The following is a 21,912-nucleotide window of genomic DNA, read 5'->3' on the forward strand; positions in this document are numbered from 1 at the left end:
GATAATTGCGCACCGCTATGGCTTAGGCTGAAAGAGCACGTCTGGCTTCGATGAATGGCACGTAAAACATGTAAGACGCCTTTTCTTGTGTTTCAATGGAGGGGCCAAATGTGAAACAGGAGAAAGAGAAGGCCGGGAGAACAGTTCGGTTTCGGGTGGCATCTGCGAACAGCGGCCGCGTCCTGACGGAGGTGTTCAAGGATGAAACGGCGTGGTGCGGCTCGGCGTCGGACTCGGTGGACTCGGACTGCACCAGCAACCCGGAGGCGGAGCGGGACGGCTCGCCGCCCGGCAGCGAGGCGAACAGCCACCTGAACGGTCTGGTGGTGGGAGCCGCTCCGGACGACAGCGGGTGCGAGCCGGACGACCTGCTTTTGTACGCCAGTGCCAAGAGAGAGCTGCTCTTCAGCAACAAGCGGATCAACATCTGCAGCAAGAACGGGACCATACGGGGCGTGAGGAACAAAGTGAGCGCGGGCCAAGTGCTTTTCAACAACCTCTCCAACATGTATTCTGTAAGTTTCACACGCTGAATGTCGCAGGTTGGTGCTTCGTGTCAGAAAAGTAGTTCATGTCGACGTCCTCGTGCATGTGACCATCTCAGAATTGAAGGTAGTTGCTTGTTCAGTGATAACCAATAATGTCATCGCTCTCTCTTGAAGGGGCCCCTTCGTCACCAGAACAGGAGACCCTGGGAAAAGGAGTGAACAGATTGGAAGTAGGAGTATATTCGCACGATTTGGTCGACACGACGCAAAAGCCAAGGAGTTGAAAGTTTGTGTTATTTCATTCAGTTTCCCAAGACTTCTCATTATATTGATTCAGAAGTATTTGGTCAGTAACATACAGTATCAAAATGTTTTGACTCCATACTGTTATTATTTCGGAAGGACTAGCCTATTTTATTGACTAAAAGTTAAATCTGTCCAAATGCTTTGGGCATCCCGGAATGGGGGGGCCATGTTGTTCTTAAAGGAAAAATCCACCCTCAGAAACTCTTTACACTATTTATCATCAGTCTGTGATGTTCAGTGTTGCATTCCAGGAGTTTTTGTGATGAACAGTAATTTACCTTTTTGCTGTAGCCACTTTGCCTCGACCTGCCTCGTCTACTTCTACTTCAGTTAGTAATTTTCCTACATTTCCCAGAATGCCTTTCAACCACTTCCAGAGAACGGGCCTGAACTTCTTGTTTTCAGCTGTAGGTTATAAGTGTAGGGGGAAAGGGCAATAGTGATAGCATAGTAGGAGCAAGACAGCGAGTTTTTCCAGTTGAGAAAAGTGAGAGTCATGTCCCATACTCAAAACACAATATGTCTGGTGGCTGTATTGCATTCTGGTCTATTGAGGCTACTATCAATGGAGAAATTAGTCTCTCTGTCTCTTCTATGATGGATTTCTCCCTGCATGATTGTTGAACATTGGTGCAAAATGACAGCTCTAGAAAGAAGCTCTTGCTCTTTGATTCTGAGTCACTGTGTTTTAGGGTGTTTTGACTTCATATTAAAGCTGACAGTCTGCACTTCAACCACAGGTCATTCTATCATTTCCCATCCAAAGTAGCCTAAAAAGAGTGTGGAGCCAAAATATCAGCATGTAGCTGCAACCATTTATGGAGCTCACTGTGTCTTTGCAGAACTCTTAAATCATTATATCTCACAAAGGTTGATGGGTGAAAACATGAACTAAGAAAACTGTATTCCCTCCTAACAATTCAGAAAGATTAAAACACAACATCCTCGCTCTTTATCGAGCAGGCAAGACTGACTGTCCAAAAACAAAGTTTGGAAGCCAACGACTTGGAGTCCCATCTTGTATTAACCTGTGAGACTTTGAATTGGTTTCTGAAAGGATTTTGTATTTTTATTTGTATTTTGTAAGTATAATTGTGACCTGACATGTCATATATTTATGATATATGCTGGAGGGTCTCTTGCATGGCACATACCTGAACTATCTGATCCTGTGTGTTGTTTTGTAAGGGTTTTTTATGAGGATTAATGCACTGTTTATACTATATTGAATGTGGTTGTGGTCACAATTATTTATAATCCATAACCAGATATGCAGACAGTATCTGTGAACCTCTCTGTGCTAATGGCTCCATTCCATCAGAGTTAATGTTTGATACAGTGGTTTCTGGGAATAAGTGCTGCCTTGTCCATTACACTTATAGACTCCTTACAATAATTTTTGAGAATTGTTTTTGAAATATCATAACATATCTTACCATAATCTAGCTGTATGAATTTATATTTTATTTGGACAACTTTGCATCAGTATGTTAAGGGAAATGCTAAATGATGATTAAAATTTTGTAGTTTTTAACTCCTCTCTTTGTTGGCTTCATTACATTCTGCAGTCCATACCATCAGTGAATCACACATGACCTGCAGGATTTTTCATGTAAAACAAGGGCTGAACAATTAATCGAAATTTTATCGAAATCGCAATATTGCCTACTGCAATTTTCAAATCGCAGGAGGCCAATATTTGTTAAAGGCGAAACGTGTGTCAAAATACCATTTTAAATGAAATATTGTCGTGCTGCAGAGATGTCCTGGCCTACACATCATATTTTACAGACTTCAGAAAACATCTTTGTTTGCTACAGATCCCCGCAAAAATCACACCATAATCATTTTAATACGTTTTTCAATGAAAATGAGAATAATGATGTAAAAATGATCATTCCTTCTAATATCGCAATTGCAATATCAGTCAAAATAATCGCAATTAGATATTTTTTCAAAATCGTTCAGCCCTATGTAAAACTGAAATAGCTGAATCCTATCTTAATAGACTACAATTTCCACTTAAGGTTTTATAGAACCTGTTTTACTGTAACTTTTTAAATAACTCCATATAAGAAGACTTGTTGTGTAGAGCTGGTGAAGACACACACACACACACACACACACACACACACACACACACACACATATACTGGTATTAAAGAGAAACCTCTGCTGTCCTCTGTATCCCTATCAGTCTTCCCTCTGGCGGAAGGATAAAAGACAGGCAGGAGGGTGGATTCCCTGCCTTCCTTTACAAACTAAACACGACAAATATTTCCACAAATAGTTCCACTGATAGTGGTTGGCACTTGGCACTTCACATTAGTTCATTATATTATTGCTGTGAATTTCAAAGGACTCTCCTCTTTCACACCTTTCTCAAAACCTCAAAACACACTGGAGAATGGAATGTGCCTTTATGGAAGTTGTGGAAAGGGTCCTTTAAGGGGGGAAAGCATGAAGTAATGCTTTTCTATTTTTATTGGTGGTGATGATCACCTACTGGAGGTCATAGTTTACCCTCCTTTTAAATTTCTAATCACTAATGGTATCACTATTGCTATAGGATATTATATATAATTTATATTTTGTGATATTCTTAAAATATCCTCCTAAAACTCGGTATAGGATTACTACAGTCATTTTACGTGATGGATTCATCCGCCACCGTCCACCTGCCTCGCTCAGCACCATGGACAGCGACCTGCCAGCTCTCCATAGACCAGTAACGGCACCATTACCTCCTGCATACTGATGAGCAGCCTGCACAGCGGGCCGCGAGGGGCAGGGCATGCTCATGTTGTAGTGACGACCAGCTAATACAGCCTAATCTACGATCATGTTACTGCGGCACTGACAGCTGAAACGTGGTGGGAAGATGCGGGCTCTCCTATAGACGCGTTTCCCACTCCCACCCCTCCCTCCCTCCCTCCCTCCCGACCGCTTTTTTCATTCCACCGACTGGAAAGATGCATGCCTCCGTCTACTAATCTCGGGATGTTTTTAGGGTTGGGTGTATCCAAATGATTGTAGATGTAATTCAAGCGTGCCAAGCAGCTCGTCTTGGCTGAGGGACGCTGCAGAGCAAGGTAGTGAAGCCTCTTCCTCTTCCTACTCCACGCCCTATCATTATTAACAGTGGCAGCCCAGCACCATGTCCCCTCCGGCATCGGCTGCGACAGCGAGTGAAAGCAGTACGACCACCGTTTTCGAGGAAGACACCAGAGAAGAGGTACTGTTTTCGGTCATCGTCCGCTAGAGTAAATGCGCTTTATTATGGGTTGTTTATTAGATCTCGTCGCAAGGCTTGAATGAGCAGTGTGTTACAGCCTGCACGGTGTGCAGGCTGTAACACACTGCAGGGGGAATTCTTTGGTTATGCTATGGTCTTATAAAAAATCTCCCCCGTTATACTTTGAGGGGAGGATAGAAATGATCTTGTGCATCAATCAATTCCGAATCAGTGTCTCCTAAAGCTAGCCTACATGTAACTGGTAACCTGTCAGGGCCTTGGGGATCTTTACCATGCCTTTCATTTGTCGTTTGCTGTAGTGGGCCAATTGCATTGATTTCAACTTAATTTCTCTCCAGCACGTAACCCTGCCAAAGCACTGTGCAGGAGAAGATCCATAAAAATGGCATGAAATGACTACAAAGCTGGAAAAAGCAATTGTTTCCTATCCACTTGTTTCTCATTTATCATCTACAAGGGGATGATTAATTTATGGTTGTTATTGTTTCTGTTTGCACCATGACCCTTTAAGAAAGTTCAAGTCCAAGTCTGTTAAAATTACCCTTTGTGTTTCAGATGTTGTCATGTGCAGCAATAGTTCAATTGCACTGTGCTACTGCTGCACATTGCATTCACTTGCACTGAATAGCTGATGTAAGAAATTCTTCTCAATTCCCACTTGGTTTTGTGTGTGCTTTGACTCAACAGCAAAGGCCTCTGAAGCAATCTTTGAGCAAGTCACTCTGCCGGGAGAGCTTCTGGAAATGTCTGCTGCTGTCCGTCCTCATGTACGGCTGCATGGGAGCCATGGTGTGGTGTCATGTCACCAAGGTGACCCGCCTCACCTTTGACAGTGCCTTCAAAGGGAAATCCATGATGTACCATGACAGCCCCTGCTCTGATGGCTACATTTACATCCCTCTGGCCCTACTGGGCATGCTCTATCTGGTCTACCTTGTGGAGTGCTGGCACTGCCATGTCAAGAACGAGCTGCAGCACAAAGTGGATGTAGAGGGCATCTATGAGCGTATCCAAAGGATGCAGCAAGCTAAACCCTGCATCTGGTGGAAGGCCATCAGCTATCATTATGTTCGCCGAACTCGACAAGTCACACGCTATCGCAACGGAGACGCTTACACCAGTACCCAGGTTTACCACGAACGTGTCAACACCCACGTGGCAGAAGCTGAATTTGACTACAGTCACTGTGGCGTGAAGGATGTTTCAAAACAGCTGCTTGGCCTGGAGAAGTCAGCTCTTACAAAGTTGCGATTCACCAAGTGCTTCAGCTTTGCCAATGTAGAGTCTGAGAATTCCTACCTCACTCAGCGGGCAAGGTTTTTCACTGACAACGAGGGCCTTGATGACTATATGGAAGCCCGGGAGGGCATGCACCTGAAAAACATTGACCTGAAGGAGTATGTCATGGTGCTGTCTGACCCAGATCACCACCCCTGGTATCTGTCCCACTATGTCTTTTGGCTTGCCTCGTTCCTCACTTTCTCCTGGCCTCTGAGAGTCTTCACAGAGTATCGTACTGCGTATGTCCACTATCGTGTTGAGAAGCTCTTTGGACACGATTACCTCCCAGTGACCCCTTGTGATGACCGGCCATATTGCCGTCGCATCCCCCGCGTCAACACCATTGACAGCACAGAGCTGGAATGGCATATTCGGTCCAACCAGCAGCTGGTGCCCAGCTACTCAGAGGCTGGCCTCATGGACCTGGCCCAGTGCCCCACTAGCTTCAGCGGCCTCCGTCAGAACTGTGAGCGCTGCCACAGAGCCATCAGCTGCTCGTCGGTCTTCTCCAGGAGCGCCCTCAGCATCTGTACCGGTGCCAGCTCCCGTATTCCCTTCAGCGGCAGCCGCTTCTCCCTGGCTCGGCGCTACGGCTCCCAGCGCAGCTGCTTCTGGAGGAGCGGCAGCCTGGAGGACCAGGAGAGTCCCAGCGAAAACACCCGCTGCCTGTCAGAGCGCCTCACCACAGACGATGAGGACCCCCCAGACTACCAGGACGCCCTTTGCTTCCCAGTGCTCATTGTCCACTGCAGCGAGAATTGCCACAACCACAGGTCCTTCCACAGAAATGGCTCCTGTGTGGAGACTTCTCTATGACTATGCAGTCACTGACAAAACACAGTGGCATTTCTGTAGCATACAAAGACACTGGACATCAGATGCAGAGTGTACAAACAAGGTTTCATGTGAGATACAGGCCTACATGTATAAAACACACGTGCTGCATTGTGATTCTGTTCTGTTAAGAAAAAATACCTGAGAATCACCAAGCAATAACAGAGCGATATGTCGGTGGAGAGCATAGTGAATGTGGTTTGTCGACCTGTTAGGGTGCACTAACGCGAAAATATGTATCTGCTCGGCGTCCAATGGAAACTATGTAGACAAAGGCTGTTATACATTACCATAGCTTTTAAGATCTCATATGTACATCTGAAACTGAAACTGAAGCTGCAATTACCTCAAAAGACCTCTTCAAGGGCCACGGAACAGATGGACAGGTGTAAATCTACATGAAATATCTCATTCATACATTAGAATCTCAGTAACTCAAACACAAAAAGGTGGAGCTGCTCTGAGATACTTTCATCATTCTCCAACAAACATGTTTAGGAGTTTTCCACAAATTTGTTGAAATGTAGTTGGAAAGGTTGCGGCTCGCCAACTTCTATTTACAGCAATAACTGTGAAAGTGAATACTATCATCTCAATAGAAGGAGCAAGATGAAGAACATATAATAGTGGTATACATTCAATCCATCAAAAATATTGCACTTATGCATATCACAATGAGACATGGGTCAATATTAAACCCTTAAATACCTAAAGGAAAAATCGACCCTTGGATACTCTTACACTGTTATAAATGATCAATCTATGACATTCAATACATTCAGGAGTATTTTCCTAAATGACTTTTGACAACACCCAGAGAATGGGCTGAACTTGTTCTATTCAGCTGTGGGTTTTACATGTAGGTAGAGAGAGCGATACCAATAGAAATTCATTTACTCAAAACACACCATGTCTTGTGGCTGCACTGCATTCTGGTCTATTGAGGCGACTGTTAGTGGAGAAATTGGTATTTCTTCCTCTTCTACGATGGATTTCTCCCTGTATGACTGTTGAACATTGGTGCAAAATGGCAGCTCTAGACAGAAGCCTTTGCTCTTTGATCCTGAAGGACTGACACCAAAACCTGACATTTACTGTTGATGTTTTAGATAACTGAAAGTTTTTCTACTGTCGAACTCCTTTGTAGCTGTGCTGGAAATATCTTGACATGACGTGTTGACCAGTTATCCACGGGAATAAGAAAAATACATCACCAAACAACAAAAAGGGCCCAGGAATGCAAGGTACATTGCCAATAGCTGTTTATTTAACAATGTTAAAGTTTTTTAGGGTGGATTTTTCCTTTGACCTTTGATTAATTTGGCTTTTCTGACCCATAAACTCAGAAGTTGCCAGAGCAAACACCAACACTCTGGTATTCTGGTATCTAAGGTTTACCGTGAAGAACTAAACTAAAACACAATTTTTCCCAATCAATCATCCAATCAATCAATCAATCAATCAATCAAGCAAGCACATTATTTTAGCTAGGTCTAATCATAGTGGTTTCAAGGGGTGCACTATGTACACAATATAAAGTGTGAATATCAATACATTTAGTCTTAAATTTGACTTTTTTGCTACCTACTGCCATGACAAACCTGCCGGCAACTGTGGTATAAACACATGGACATGGCATTACATTACATCTCATAGTAAGGAAAGACAAGGACAGGTTTACATCAAACGTTACATCAAACAAGACATTTGAACTGGTGGATGTCACATTAATCACTACCATTATCATCTGTCAAACAACCAAACTCGGTGTGTATTTAGCAGCAAAAAGACTAACGTCAAATCTGTGCCCAAATTTGCATGATTTCCTACTGCTAACACTGAATGTGTCAAAATCCATAAGAAATCATACCTGAATGTAAACCACCAGCATATATAATGCAGTATATGTCCATTATGTATCTATACTAAAGGAATAATGCTCCATTTTTAATCTGTAAAGTGGCTGTTTCACTATTCATTGTATATTGAATGTGTTCACATAGTGAGAGAGAGCACCACACATGAACAAGCCACAATATTTCAAAAGCACTAGTGAGTTTGGATGTTGACATTTGATTTTTGTATCTGGAGGAGCCTTGGCTCTTTTGAATAGAGAGTTTACAGACAGCATATGCAAGGATGTAAATGCACTTAGGTTTACACACTGACATCATACGAACTTTATAAGACAGATTTTTATAACATCTAACGGAAACATATTGTATGCATCTTAGCAAATAACATCTTGTTCTTACATTTTTTCAATAATATAGTGATACCAGTATTATGCACTTGAAGTGACACTAGACATTATGAATTGTAGTCAAGCTGAATGTTGATGTAAATTCCCATATAGTAATAAAGTATTCATGTAGTGTGATGACACTGTTATATGGACAATTGCACAATTGCTCAGACATACAGTACATGACCACTGAAAGCTTATACCTTCTTGTAAAATGTTAACATGTTCTCGTTGTCATAATAATCAAATGGGCTGTATAAATAATTTGATTACCTTTTAAAATGTGTATTCAATTTTATCTTATGCTGGAAAAAGAACATTTGCAATAAATATCTGGGGCTAAAAGGTTCCCACATATAAATAAAAACGCTGCCAGTTGGAGTCCACAAACTGGCTGGAAAACCTGGGCGGGGAGAGAGGATGAAAAACATTCCCACCTCCTTCAACACTCCACCCTCTACTGCTCCAACAATAATACTCTGTTGGTATACTGGGTGGCTCCCAGGTGTGAATGTGTGTAAATGTAAGAATAAAAGGCAGACCGGTGCTGTAAAAAAGTATGCATGCTCAGCAAACCCTTCATTGGATAAGTAATGCTTAAAAAATATATACTAATTTTCAATTTTCGCGAAAAATGAGTTGAAAAAAGTTGTATTCTCATTTTAAAATTGGATTTACACATATATTTTTTATCTACAAATCATAACTGAGAAAAGTTTGAATAACCTTTTAAAATATTCACTTTGTTCCATAGTAGTACTCACTCACAGAACAAAATACAGCGGTAAGTCTTTCAACGAAAAAGAGACAGTCCCTATTTACCTGGATATAATATTGCCAGTTAAAAAAAATCCAATCTTTCTGTGGTATACAAAACACTTTATTAAACTGTATGCACACTATATAAAATAAATTAAGAGACTGGTTGACTCTGATACAATCACACTGTGTTTTTTTGCACCCACTCATCAGCTTGACTTGGATTTCCAGGCTCATTATTCCTGTCTCATTATCTCATTACACTTTATTCTCAGCTGCTGCTGTGGCCTGTATGTCAGCTAGTGCGTTGATAGTATCAATATGAATGTGTGCATTATGCAAGAGCTGCCATTCAGTCATGTGAGTGCATCATAACAGGGACGCTAGTCGGTATTAACAAAAGGAGAGAGTGACACAGTCTCAACCCAATGTAATGCCTTTACAGTTTTGTAGTAAAGTTGGTATATGCCATGTCACAGTAGGAAACAATAATCCCCCTCAATTTTGACTGTTATGTGTGAAAAACTACTTTGACTGCCACTCACCAGCTGGGTCACAACATGTCGTCTCCCTCCAGTGCGATAGGTGGCAGCACAGACACATCGGCTAGCACACAAGCAGCACTGGTAAGAGGTAAGAAACGAAGAATTTAATACACTGTGAAAGGTTATTCCTTAAGTGAGTGACTTACCAAGCAATATTTGCATGAAACGGACTTCCTGTTGTGCAGTTTTCAACGAGGTAAAACTGGTAATAGTATGGTTATTGGTGAGTACGCTCATGGATGGAAATTATCAGTTAGATAGTAAGAAAACAGTGATGCTAGCTAGAAGGATCTGCTTTAGGTCGGTCTGAACCTTAGGGTGAAACATGTGATGCTCACTAAAGAGATATTCTAAAAGATTGTGATAGGCTTAAATTGCAGAATAAGCGGCCAAATAGTAGAGCTAACGTTAAAGGGTAAAACGTAACTTATTAGGACAGCTCTGCCTTCCTTAAATGTTTGGAGGTGGGGGTATTTACCACAGCATTTCAGTATCAAGCAACCCGAAAAAAATAGAACTTCCGATGATAACTTTCAAAATAAATCATTACTAGTCCATACCCGTGGATGCGCGCGCCACAACTCTGCGCAAACTTGCCAAAAATGCGCAAAAACAGCGTAAATTTGGGAAAATGGAAAAATCAGACACTGCCTATGCCAATGCTCAATGCTCAATGCCCAATGCCCAATGCCCAATGCCCAATGCCCATGTGCAGTTTCAGATTGACAAATATGCGTTGCAACGACTTTTGGCGTAATGGCGACGCTCTTATTTTGAAGGCAGAATCGCTGTACATCCGGTGTTTCTGCTTGTTATATCTAGCCGACTTGACACGGCTAGTTACCATGGCAGAAATCTAAACAAAATAACAATGTTAAACTTTATTTTTTAGAGCGCTCGCTTAAACGTTTACAAAGTGCTTTAATAATCAAATAAAAGCAAACATCAAACGCAAAATATACTTAAAATAAAACTAAAACACAGGGTAAAAAATACTAGCAAAATAAGTATGATAAAGGACACCCCATAAAGTAAGACTATAAAAATAAAGTGTTAAGAGGTGATTTAAAAGATGATATTGATTCAGCTCTCCTCTAGAGCCTAGGAGCCCTGATGGCAGAAGCCCAGTCACCTTTACTGAATGCATATTCAAATACAATTATCTAGTGTTGCTACTTGCTAATACCACAATCAATGTTTGCATCAAACAGTCAACAAACATTTGGTACATTCATATTCATACCTGAATTAGTCAACAGGGGGTAATTAAGTTACCATACTGTTCCATAACCTGCCATGTTTTTGTAATTACAGGGTGGAGAGCCAGCATGCAGAGTTTGTTGGTACAGGCACTCGCCCTGAGGCAGCTAGGAAGGCTGAACCCACGCCAGCTGCTGACTCCTGGATACGGACTGAGGCGGACTGAATGGTGCCCCAGGACCATACACACACGCCAGCTTTGGGGCTGCTCGGCTTTCCCCACAGCGGGCTCTCACAGGCCCGCTGTCCGTGGCAGAGACGCTGTCAGGAGTTGGTCTGTCCATCAGCTGAGGTTCAAAAGCAACAAGAAGAAAGGGGCTGCCAGGGCAACACAGGAGGAGGAGGAAGATGAGGACGAGCGAGACCCTGAGGACAGCGACTATGAAGACGAGGTTGAGGACCCCAATGTACCAAAGGACTACAAAGACTTGGAGAAATATGTGCAGTCCTTTCGCTATGACGTCATCATGAAAGCCGGCCTGGACATAGCACGCAAGTGAGTGTGTGCTGCATGTTAGCTGCTCTCATAGATATGGAGGCCATGTTTTATTTACAACTAGCTCAACTTAAAGAGGCCGATAATGAGGAGGCCAATATTGGCCTTTTTGAAAAAATCAGATATCAGCCAGTCAGTGTTGTCCAGTTTGTTTGATTACATATTTATTGTAGAATTGATCAATACTACATTGATTGTCTATCAGAAGCCCTTAAACCTGGATTGATTTTAATGCAACATTTTGATCAGATTCGACAGGAGTGTATGAATATGTTTTATTCTGATTATTCATCATAATCAATGGTGAGTTTTAGTTTCCCATGGTATAAATGTTCTTTCAGAAGCTTTTCAGTTCTGGGGGAAACACTGAATGCTAATTTCTTAGTATGATCCAATTTAAAGATATTGAATATTGGCACAAAATATTGTCTATCAGCAGTTTTGATCCAAAAATATCAGTATTGGCCTTTAAAACCCCATATTGGTCAAACCCAAAGAGACTAACCTCCCTTTGTCTTATAACAGTAAAATTGAAGATGCATTCTACAGCAACAAGCTCAGGCTCAATGGACAGAAACTCATCAAGAAAAGTAAATCGGTGAGTTGTGTTTGATGATAAAATTATCTATTCCCTCTGTAACATTCTCACATTGACATAGGTTATTTACTGTGATCTTTCCTGTTACCTTCAGTGTGGTGTTTGTGTCTCCACTTCATTTGCTGTAACTTGTCTGGCTCTTCATTCAGGTGAAAGTTGGGGACACATTAGACCTGGTGCTGGGGGAGAACCGAGAAACAAACACCGTTACTCTGATGAGGGTCATCCTCAGGAAGGTGTTAGGTGAATCCAATGACGCAGAGAAGTACAAAGTTTCTCTAAGGCGCTGGAAAAGTGTCGAGCTCTCCAAGGAGGACGCCTTCAAGTCATGAATATGCATTGGACAATACTGACCATAATACCACTGGACAGTGAAGGCAACACCCACGCTGAGAAATAAATTCCAGCAAATGTACAGCATGTTGTTGAATGGTCTCAAAACAACTTGGATCTAATAATTTTTGTGGACAGAGTTATGAAGGGTATAATGACTTGGTTAACAGTTATTAATGGTTATGGACATTAAACAGTTGGTTGGGATAAGGATTTTGAATGTTTACCTTTTCCTGCTAAACTGTGGGACTGCCCCAATAAAGACGCACTTTGAGGGTTGAAACTGTGTCCTGATGACTTGGCTGATGGAAATGCATATGCTGTTTTAATGCAATATCATCTGACCCATAAACTTTGTTGTGTGTTGCCCCTTCCCTCTCATCTTTACTGGCGGTATACTATTTAATGCAGCAGAATGATGATGATAATTAGAGGCAATATTAATGCTGTGCAATGGAAATGTTGGTTGTTATTTAATGTGGTAAAACACCCAAGTTGGGTAGTGTTCTGGATTTTTCAAAACGGTTGCCTCACACTCCTCCAGGCCTGTAGTAAAGGAACATATGCAAAAACAGAATGAAAGTCTCCATTTCATCTTCAGTATTGAAACATTTCAGAGGATAACATCTGAAAACACATGGCTGAGAAACCCAACAGATGGTTAGGTCATTTTGTAAAGCCCTCAAATCACAACATTTTCAAATGTTTTTCTATGGTCTTTATGTATAAACATTTCTAAATACAAAAAAATCTTTCAAGCAGAGCACTCTTGTAAAATGTATTTTTCTGTGAAGGTAAGTATGATAGGAGTTTTGTCCATAATACAAGTTATTCAGATTTTGTTTGTCAAGCACTTCTCTGATCAGAAGTCAGATCATTATTTTTTAGCAATTCAACTACTTAATTCAAGCCACAGTCAATGGCCAATGATTTGCATTGTCCTGAGTAGGGACCTCAACAGGTAGAGCATAATAACTAATATTGATATTTCTGTTTAGGGTTTGATTTCCACTAGCGCCACCCACACTAAATGCACTAAAGATACTGTAAGGCACTTGGTATACAAGAGTCCAACCATATGTCATATTCATTACTGTGATTTTATTAGAAATAGGTTAACATGATCCATTGTCATGGTTAAATTGTCTTTATAATATAAACTTCTATAAGAAGGCTTAACATAAGCACATTGTTATTAAAACAGTGGTGGCACAATGCTACATCAGTAACTGCAATGGAAAAATATCACTTCATTGTGACTCATTTCTATCCATGTAGCGAATGTGTGAACTATGCTATTAGCTATCATTGTTATTGTTTTTAAGGCTACAACATTTATCAACAAAGTATGTTAGATAAGCTATGACAGTTTTGGCTTATAAATAGAAGCTCGTTTTGACTCTTTATCCAACAATAATAAGACTACTTAAACTACATCTACTGCTGTAGTCAAAACATAAAATATGACCAAGAATAGTACTGAAGAAACCCATAACAGCTTGGCTTCATCCTACATAGGACAGTTTGTAAAGGTTCAACAATGCGATTTCAGCTTATGTACTGTGCAATTACTTTCATGACAAAAAGTGTCTCCTAACCGTAAAGTATTGTGACTAGGACACAGTGCTTGATCTCTTGGCCTTCTTCAGTATATCACACTTCTTGCGATTGGGGCGCCGGCAGCGTTCGTCGATGCTCGGCACACATTCATAGTGCCACACCTCCTCCATCTTATCCACAGGATACACTGCCTCCACATAGTGACGTATCAGCCTGAGGCGCACTGGGTCAAGTTGCTTCTTGTTGCAGGCCCCTGAGTGGTTGTACTGAAGCCGCAGGTTCTCCTGGGTGAAGAGCTCAGGGAAAAGACGCACCAACAGGCGGGCAGCAAAGTTCCCAACAGAGAGACTCTGCTGGACGATTTCCCGCACCTCTGTGTCTGAGAGCAGGTAGACTGAAGGTACAGGGAAGTCGGGTATGGATACTGTCAGTTCATCCAGGGGAATCTTGCAAAAGTCTTTGCTACTTTTCTCAGGGGGTAATGAGGGAATATCTGGATCCTCTCTCATGCTATCTGGATTAAGTTGGTTCAGCTGGCAAAGAAAGTCCCCAGCGTCTTGCTCTGACTCTTGACCGTAGACTTTGCGCTGCTGCAGGTACGACCTCCTCTGTTCTGTGTCACGTCGTCTGCACCGCTCGTCAAGTTTGCCCACAAATTCCAACATCCACACTCTGTCGTTCTGGGCCCGTGGGTAGAGCAACTGCACATAGTGGCGGATCAGGTTGACACGAACAGGGTCGAGCTGTTTCTTCCCCAGTGAACCGCTGCAGTTGTAATGCTTCCGTGTGTTCTCGTGGGTGAAGAGCTCGGGGAACATCAGCACCAACAGCCGAGAGGCAAAGTTCCCTATGGACAAGCTACAGTCGTAGTTGTTCTTCAGCTGCTCCTTGGACAAGAGACACTCCTGAGGAACACTAAAGTCTGGTGGAGGAATCTCCAGATTGTCAAAATCCACAGGTGCAAGCAGAGACTTTTTGGACCTGCGACTGGGCCTTTCGTAATCACCCAAGTCAGGAACCTTGATGATAGAAACATCTTCAGGAAGGCTGGCCAGGTCGTAGCTCTCATCATTGATATTGTCAGGTTCACTCCCATTGCCGTTACTGTGAGGACCCTCTAGTGCATCTTCCATACGCTGAATGCACACCTGGAGCCAGCTGTCCTCAGGCACGTCAGGAAAATTTGCTTCCATATACTTCCTTATTATTTCCATCTTGTCAGAGTCCAGAATCAGCTGCGCCACACTACTGAAACTGCTGGACCCTTCTGGCATTTTTCCTTCTTCAAAAACCTCAGGGAAGAGACGGTGTATGAGAAAAATAACAAAGTCCTCGGGGGAGGAGAACTCATCCAGGTCCTCTGTGGCTTGAGTGTCAAAAGCAAGGTCCGACACAGCCAGGTTGTTTGGCTGGCTATCTAGAGAGATGTGCTCCTCCTGACCCTCTTCATTAATGAAACGGCAGGTTTGAGCGTGCTCAGCCTTTATCCCAGCACCTGTGATTGCCTGCTTCCTGTGCAACCGAGCACTCTCCATGTCCCTCTGGGCCCAGAAGCGATTAAAGAAGTCATTAATCTGAAGGAGGCACTCTTCCTGCCAGACATTGTTATTCTTGACCAAAGGGAAGCATACCTCAACATAGTTACGTATCAGCTGCAGATGGAGAGAGTCCAGTGTTCTCTTGCTTGCCATGCAGCCTTGAGAGCACTCCTTGGCTCTGAACAGCTCTGGGAAGAGGTGCACCAGCAACCGACACCCAAGCTCCCCCGCACTGGACGTCTGCTCCATCAGCTGATTTAATTCATCGCTTGTCAGCAGATACTCTGGAGGCGGCTGGAACTCCGTCACCATCTCAGCTGGTTTGATCTGCTTCTTTATCCGCATGACTTCGAGGGACAGTAAGTCCACTTTGCTGTGCAGCTGCGTCATGCTTGAATTGAGGGTATTGAGGATGAAAAACATTTTCTCAATCAGCGGATAAAGGCCGGAGTCCGTTGACGAGGCTTGGCCCGACGTGCCTGTGGTGGGGAAGGCCTCAAACGGGCCATTTTCCTCCGGACTGAGGAGCTTGGGTGAGAGGATGCTGCTGTAGCTGAGCCGATGATCTCCGCCTTGACTGGCCTGCTGCTCCAGACTCGGTGTGATCCTCTTCTCTGTGATCCTATGGGAGATGCTGAATAGAGGCTTTCTATAGGAGACTCTGGATTTCTCCTGGCCACAGTCCCTCTTCTCTCCACTTGTGGTCAGACATAGCGGCTCACGTCGGCTGCTCTCCTCTATCAACTGCCGCCTGGTCTAAACAGAGTAAATAAATAACATTCAAATATATATAGAGAGTGCGAAAGACTTGGTCTATACTACATGTAATACAAGTAATAAAATATATACAGAAGCAATAAAAAATATGTAACTCTGAAAATTTGGCCAATTTACATATAGACATATTGACATTGCCTATGCATTATTTTTAAGGTTCTGGTTAGATGACATGGCCCAAGTTGGGTTATACCTTGTTGAAAAGCATTTACCTCGCTTGAAACTCTGACTCTCTTGCTGCTGGTGGATTGGTTTGTGTCAGAGCCCATCTCTGCAGATGTCCGTTTACCAGCCTCTGTGGCCCCAGGAGATCCTCCAAGTCCTTCAGCTGGCTCACAAATTGCAAAGTCCTCCATCTCCTCCTTAATGTCTTGGACATGTTTTTGCTCTGCAAATAGCAAAGTATACACTATTTCCTTTGGTAATCCACCGATTAGCTGCTTCAAGTTTATTAATAGAGCATAATCTATTCACACATGGAAATTAGCAGCAATGTCACCTAAAACATAATGTGATTTGATGTGGTCAGAGACTTGTTTCTTATTCTCATAACATACCTTGATCTTCTAGGTCGACCAAATCATATATTTTAATCTCAAAATTCCAACAAAGCTGAAGAAACCAATCTGTTGCCTGATTATTAATGTGTTGTTTTGGGGGTTTGAAGTGATATGTTTCATTCCAGGCTTTGAAAAATCTATTGACTTTTGCCCCTTACCTTTGGAATAAATGTGGAGTAATTGCTGTGCCATATTGCACAGTTTTTGCAGTTTTTAAATTATAATAGGTTACAAGTGGGAATTTCTATTGCAATACACATGTATACTTAAATTTAAAAAAAACCCAATATAACCAGAAATATAATTTTGAGTTGATTATTTAGGCTATTTGATTTGCTGGGTTGCAGAACTTGCCTTTCTCAAGCATTGCTTCATCTGAAATGTCCCCATACTCAGAGGAATTCATATCCTAGAACAAAATCACAAACATTTAAGTCAACACATTATGGGTATATGTTTATATGTCATTAATATGTAAAATATGTTGGCAATATGTCTGCCTAAGTCAGCATATTGTAGATGATAGATATTAGGATAGGATTGGACCGATATGCTATCTGCTCTGGTGATAAGTCATTGTCTTCTACAAAAGTATGTGTAATTTCTGTCGAAGACTTTCTCTGCCTGCAGTGTGTGACTGTGTATGTGTGTGTGAAGATGTGCACTGAGTTGCCTCCTTGTCCTGTTCCAGTCCCATTATCTGGGCTACTTCCTCATTCTTCCGTTAAGAGCCCACGAACCAAAACATGAGAAGACAAACCAGCTGTGCGAATGTAACACTTTATAACACACGCATAACCGCCTTATGACTTTAACAACAACACGCGTCTTTATGGACGCCAATGCACGAAACGTTGCTTTAGTAGTGCAATATTTTGTTTGTGAATGTTAATGACGCGGCAATGTTTGCGTGGACGAGTTTTTTTCCCTGCTCTGACTCTTGGTAAATTGTCCGTAAACGCGCCTGACCGGCGGTTTGCGCTCACCTTTACGATTCCATGCAATCCTTTAGGGCCATTGGAGATGTGTTGGACATATCTGCAGACTGTCCTGGCGGTTTATATACAGGTAACTGTTGTTCTTGTTGTTGATTTTTTTTTTTCTCGCTTGGCTTCTGTGCCTTCTCGCGTGACGTGACGGTGCGCGCGCCTGCTGTGTCACTTCCGCACAGCTGTGGAGAGAAGAGAGAAATATCAAATCTATCTTCAACCAAACCTACTGTCAAAAAGACACAGTCCACAACACAACGGTGCCGCCCCCTTTAAAAAGTGTATTTAATTACAGTTGTCATTATGTTGTTATTAGCAGATGGATTTATATGGGTGACAGCTTGGGCCGTTTACAGTGTTGCATGTATATAAAATAAACCTGCTTATTATGCTAGGCTATCTGTAAATGAGTTCCATAGGCTATATTTTATTACTAAAATTGATTAAAATATCTATCTATCTATCTATCTATCTATCTATCTATCTATCTATCTATCTATCTATCTATCTGTTTATCTATCCTATTTTTACTTCTGCATTTTCTCTTAAAATGTCTATTTTGTTGTGTTTACAAAAAAAATAATTCCGGTCCTCAGTTCTGATTGGCTGAGACTGGTTTGTTACTGTTGTAGAATAACCAACAAAACACACCTGTGACCATAACAGTTCATTTAAATGTAAATAGCCTACTATAATATTACATTCACATAAACGCAGACCTGTGACCGCATAGCAGTTAATTTAAATACTATGCTAACTGAAAATCACCACGCCTACCACAACATAAGTGTTGCTTAGCAACCACATTGTTTATCTACTGTTCAAGAACTATATTACATAGCGGAAAACAAACGTTTATTTAACTTATTATTTTATTTTATTTTATTAGGCTATTATCCATTGGATATAGCCTACTAAGCATGAATTGAACATGTTTTTTTTTATTTTATTTTTTTTACAGTGTTACAGAAGCAATAAGCCACTCCATTTAGTGCTTTACAGGGATGACAGGTTGCTCAGGTCGGCAATTGTGGAAAGAATAATAAAGCCAAAAGGTCATAAAACAGAAAATAGAAAGTCCAATACTGCCTAGTCTACAGTCTGATGTCCTCTCACAGCTGTAGTACTGGGTGGATTACTACTCACCTTCATAGCAGGCTGCTTTATTGAAAGATTTGCACATCTAAGTTGAACCAGCTCAGACTGATTCCCTGCAGCAACTCCACACAACAATAGCATGATGGATGTATAAATTATGAAGAGGAGTCCCATTTGGATCTCATGCTTTCCACATGATGCTTGGCGAGCTTGTACTGTCCATGTGTATTTTTTGGACAGTCCTATAATTTGACCATATGATGGTATAGCTATGGTAGTAGAATTTCATTATACATCATCATGCTATTAACACATCTTTGATGCATTAATGCTCATTTCCATAAACAGTGTACAAGGTTTTAAGACATTTTAAAGAGGTTAACACAGTTCAGTTCAGTCTATATTACTGTAATTCCTATGGCTAATTCAGTTTCCTCAAATAAAAACACATAGGACACAAGTGCAATGCAAAACAACAAGACAATTGCACTTCCACTCATCAGAACAGCAGTCTGCATTGAAGTGCTGTGGTGCCTGTACAGTTTACGCCTGATAGTCTATTGATTTTACAGCTGATGGCTGATGAGATGAATGTGTGTTTGTGTCTGTCTGTTTCATTTCTCAATAATTTGAACCTGATACCAGAGGGGATCTAAGAAATTCTGTGTAATGAGGAAAAAGGAAATTAATGGTATACACAAATATACACACCTTTTCTTCTTTGTCTGGATATCCACTATCAGTCTAATTACCAGTAAAGTGTATTGGGTCATGGAGCCACAGTATAGCCACTTTCTTTCAGTAGTATACTCACATCAATTATGACTATAGCTTACTGCTACTTCTAATCATTCCTATTCTCCTGCTAACCTCACCCGATGGACACAGGATTTAACATGTTAAAAACCTTTCTCAGAAAATGTACCATGGATAGAATTGTATGCAAATGTGACAGAAAATATACTGCCAGTAACACAAACTCTCAGTATCAGAACTCAAGTGCAGAGCCAATGAGTGCTGAGGAGGAAACCAAACCTTGTATTGCTTCATAACTATTTAGTTGCCATCCAGCCCAAAGCTTTGTAAATAAATGAAAGGGACAAAAACTAAAAGCAATGCAGCTTTACTAAGCAAGTGAAACTTACTTTGAAACTTCCCCTAACATAAGTCATTATTTCTATTCCTAAAATTCCTATATGGACTTAGGAAGGCAGACTAGTTGTTTCTTTTTTTTTCTTTTTTTACGTCCTATGGTGTCATTATAATATTCCTATGATATTGATATAATAGTCCAAAATGAACTTATAGTTTTGCTGTGATATTTCTATAGTACCCTTCTAAAATGTATTGAAAGATTACTATAGTTATAAAGCCTGAATAGTGGAACAGAATAGCCTTGTACCTTACTCTGAAGTGATTTATTATGGTTTTCTCAGAAACAGGGTTGTGACAACATAAAAATAGTCTGTCCCCATAATCTTTAACACATGGCCTTAAGCGTGGACTCACACTCCTAGAGCAGTAAAACAGGTTAGTGTGATCTGTGGGAGTGACTTTGGTCAAGGTGGAGAAGGAAACTGATCTGCAACCAGCCTTCTCTTCTCTTCTCTCTGCCCCAAAGACCCTGGACTTAACAATGAAGATAGTTCACATCCTATACCAGCATACAGAAACCTTTATCCACTAGATTGAAACAACATACAACTGTCTAAAATGAGAATATGAATGAAGTTAATTAGAAGAATAGGTGGCTAATGTGTACAGTTAATAATACAGCTACAGTTCATTTATACAAGAACATTCATGATTATTCATGTCTGGATATTAGACATCACCATACTACACATGCTCTAAACAGAAGCACCTTTTACTAATTTAAAGACTAATTTTTAGCTTTTATTTATTTGTGTAATTATATTTTGTCTTTAATTTTATTTGTACTTATTTATTTATTGGCATAAATCAAATAGAAATAGTAGGAAAAAAAGATACTGGACCCAAAGTAAGACTCCTATTGCCCCGCTCATAAAAGAAGCCGTCTAGTTTGTCTAACACGGAGATTTTCTGCCTAACGAGATTTAAGCGAAGACGGAACTAGGTAGGAGTGACACCTCTTACTTCGGCAGGATATTTTATGTCTGCATCTTGAACAACAGCGCCAACAGCCAACACCATGTGGCAATGTCGCCCTCTAGTGGAGAGAGACAGGGTATTACAACAATGGGAGAATGAGCTGTATGGAAGCAACAGGGCGATGCTCGTTTTGTCTAAACTGGAGGTTCTCGAAAGTTTTCATAGCCTATCACAAACAGAAACACATAAGACCACGGACCTCCGTTTGGGAAGATTTTTGTTGTACTGAACTGTATGACTGTCTAGTATGTGAAGGATTTAACAGTGGTGAGAGTTAAACATCTGACTGGGATATTTGTTATTGAATTACATTACAGTGATATTAAACTAATTCTTATTTTGCTGGTAGTCCATGTACCCCGCTTTGACAACCATAGCAGCAGTGGAAACTCTAACTTAAAGGCCTACATCCATAGTGTAAAAATGACCAAAATACTGAATGGTGTATCTGAGGTCAAGTCTTGCCTTGTCTTCATCAAAAGGTTTTGGAGTGCAGTCATTCCCACAGCAATAAATCCCCCTTTTATCAGCTAGGCCTACTATTCTTTCTTAACTACAGCATGGAACACGCTGTAATGTTGGGCCTTCTAGCTGTTCATCCACCTTAGATAAAATAACACCCTCAAATGAAAGCTGACAGTTCTGTACTACAATATAATAGCTACAATGTCACATCGCGTCCCAAGTTAAAAGATAATGCAGTCAAAACAGTAAAAAATGCACTGCTGTGTATTCTTTTGAACACGGAGCTGGTGGTAGCTGAGAGCACGTGAGTTAAATGATTAATACCAGAAGGCAATCACGTGAAAATATATATTTTGGCACTTGGCGTTCACACTGAAATCACTATATTAAT

At 41.3% G+C, this 21,912-nt stretch overlaps 3 protein-coding genes across 4 annotated transcripts; 2 read left to right on the forward strand and 1 right to left on the reverse strand.

Annotated features, from left to right (window-relative positions):
* The first annotated feature begins 3,951 nt into the window (after window positions 1-3,951).
* LOC139646873 (transmembrane protein 151B-like) lies at window positions 3,952-6,147 on the forward strand. The gene is made up of 2 exons (XM_071522648.1): window positions 3,952-4,029; window positions 4,738-6,147. Exons 1-2 carry the CDS (start codon window positions 3,952-3,954, stop codon window positions 6,145-6,147), a joined length of 1,488 nt encoding a protein of 495 aa, XP_071378749.1.
* Window positions 6,148-9,814: 3,667 nt separating this feature from the next.
* On the forward strand, window positions 9,815-12,984 carry mtres1 (mitochondrial transcription rescue factor 1). Of its 2 annotated transcripts, none has more exons than XM_071522663.1 (4): window positions 9,815-9,937; window positions 11,029-11,470; window positions 11,996-12,068; window positions 12,218-12,984. In XM_071522663.1, the coding sequence occupies exons 1-4, from the start codon at window positions 9,928-9,930 to the stop codon at window positions 12,398-12,400; spliced, it is 708 nt and encodes a 235-aa protein (XP_071378764.1). In that variant the 5' UTR covers window positions 9,815-9,927; the 3' UTR covers window positions 12,401-12,984. The 2 variants fall into 2 exon arrangements, with proteins under 2 accessions (XP_071378764.1, XP_071378765.1); XM_071522664.1 differs by having other exon boundaries at window positions 9,817-9,919.
* Window positions 12,985-13,482: 498 nt separating this feature from the next.
* bend3 (BEN domain containing 3) lies at window positions 13,483-17,957 on the reverse strand. The gene is made up of 4 exons (XM_071522645.1): window positions 17,823-17,957; window positions 17,191-17,245; window positions 16,489-16,664; window positions 13,483-16,255 (listed from the first exon to the last, which is right to left on the reverse strand). The coding sequence occupies exons 2-4, from the start codon at window positions 17,240-17,242 to the stop codon at window positions 14,015-14,017; spliced, it is 2,469 nt and encodes an 822-aa protein (XP_071378746.1). The 5' UTR covers window positions 17,243-17,245; window positions 17,823-17,957; the 3' UTR covers window positions 13,483-14,014.
* Window positions 17,958-21,912: the final 3,955 nt, after the last annotated feature.

The sequence above is a fragment of the Centroberyx affinis genome, unplaced genomic scaffold (genome assembly GCF_046629955.1).
Source record: "Centroberyx affinis isolate AG114_WGS23_722 - 3 ecotype Tasmania unplaced genomic scaffold, CSIRO-AGI_Caff_v1 ptg001012l_1, whole genome shotgun sequence".
Classification (NCBI taxonomy): domain Eukaryota; kingdom Metazoa; phylum Chordata; class Actinopteri; order Beryciformes; family Berycidae; genus Centroberyx; species Centroberyx affinis.

Excerpts from the sequence above, each read along its gene's own strand:
- mtres1 (XM_071522663.1), top strand. Across the intron at positions 11,471-11,995 it reads GGCCTGGACATAGCACGCAA|TAAAATTGAAGATGCATTCT; the intron begins GTGAGTGTGTGC and ends GTCTTATAACAG. Across the intron at positions 12,069-12,217 it reads TCATCAAGAAAAGTAAATCG|GTGAAAGTTGGGGACACATT; the intron begins GTGAGTTGTGTT and ends CTCTTCATTCAG.
- LOC139646873 (XM_071522648.1), top strand. The coding sequence starts at position 3,952 with ATGTCCCCTCCGGCATCGGCTGCGACAGCGAGTGAAAGCAGTACGACC. Across the intron at positions 4,030-4,737 it reads AGGAAGACACCAGAGAAGAG|CAAAGGCCTCTGAAGCAATC; the intron begins GTACTGTTTTCG and ends TTGACTCAACAG.
- bend3 (XM_071522645.1), bottom strand. The coding sequence starts at position 17,242 with ATGAATTCCTCTGAGTATGGGGACATTTCAGATGAAGCAATGCTTGAG. Across the intron at positions 16,665-17,190 it reads TGAAGCAATGCTTGAGAAAG|AGCAAAAACATGTCCAAGAC; the intron begins GCAAGTTCTGCA and ends TGCTATTTGCAG. Across the intron at positions 16,256-16,488 it reads GAGTCAGAGTTTCAAGCGAG|ACCAGGCGGCAGTTGATAGA; the intron begins GTAAATGCTTTT and ends TACTCTGTTTAG.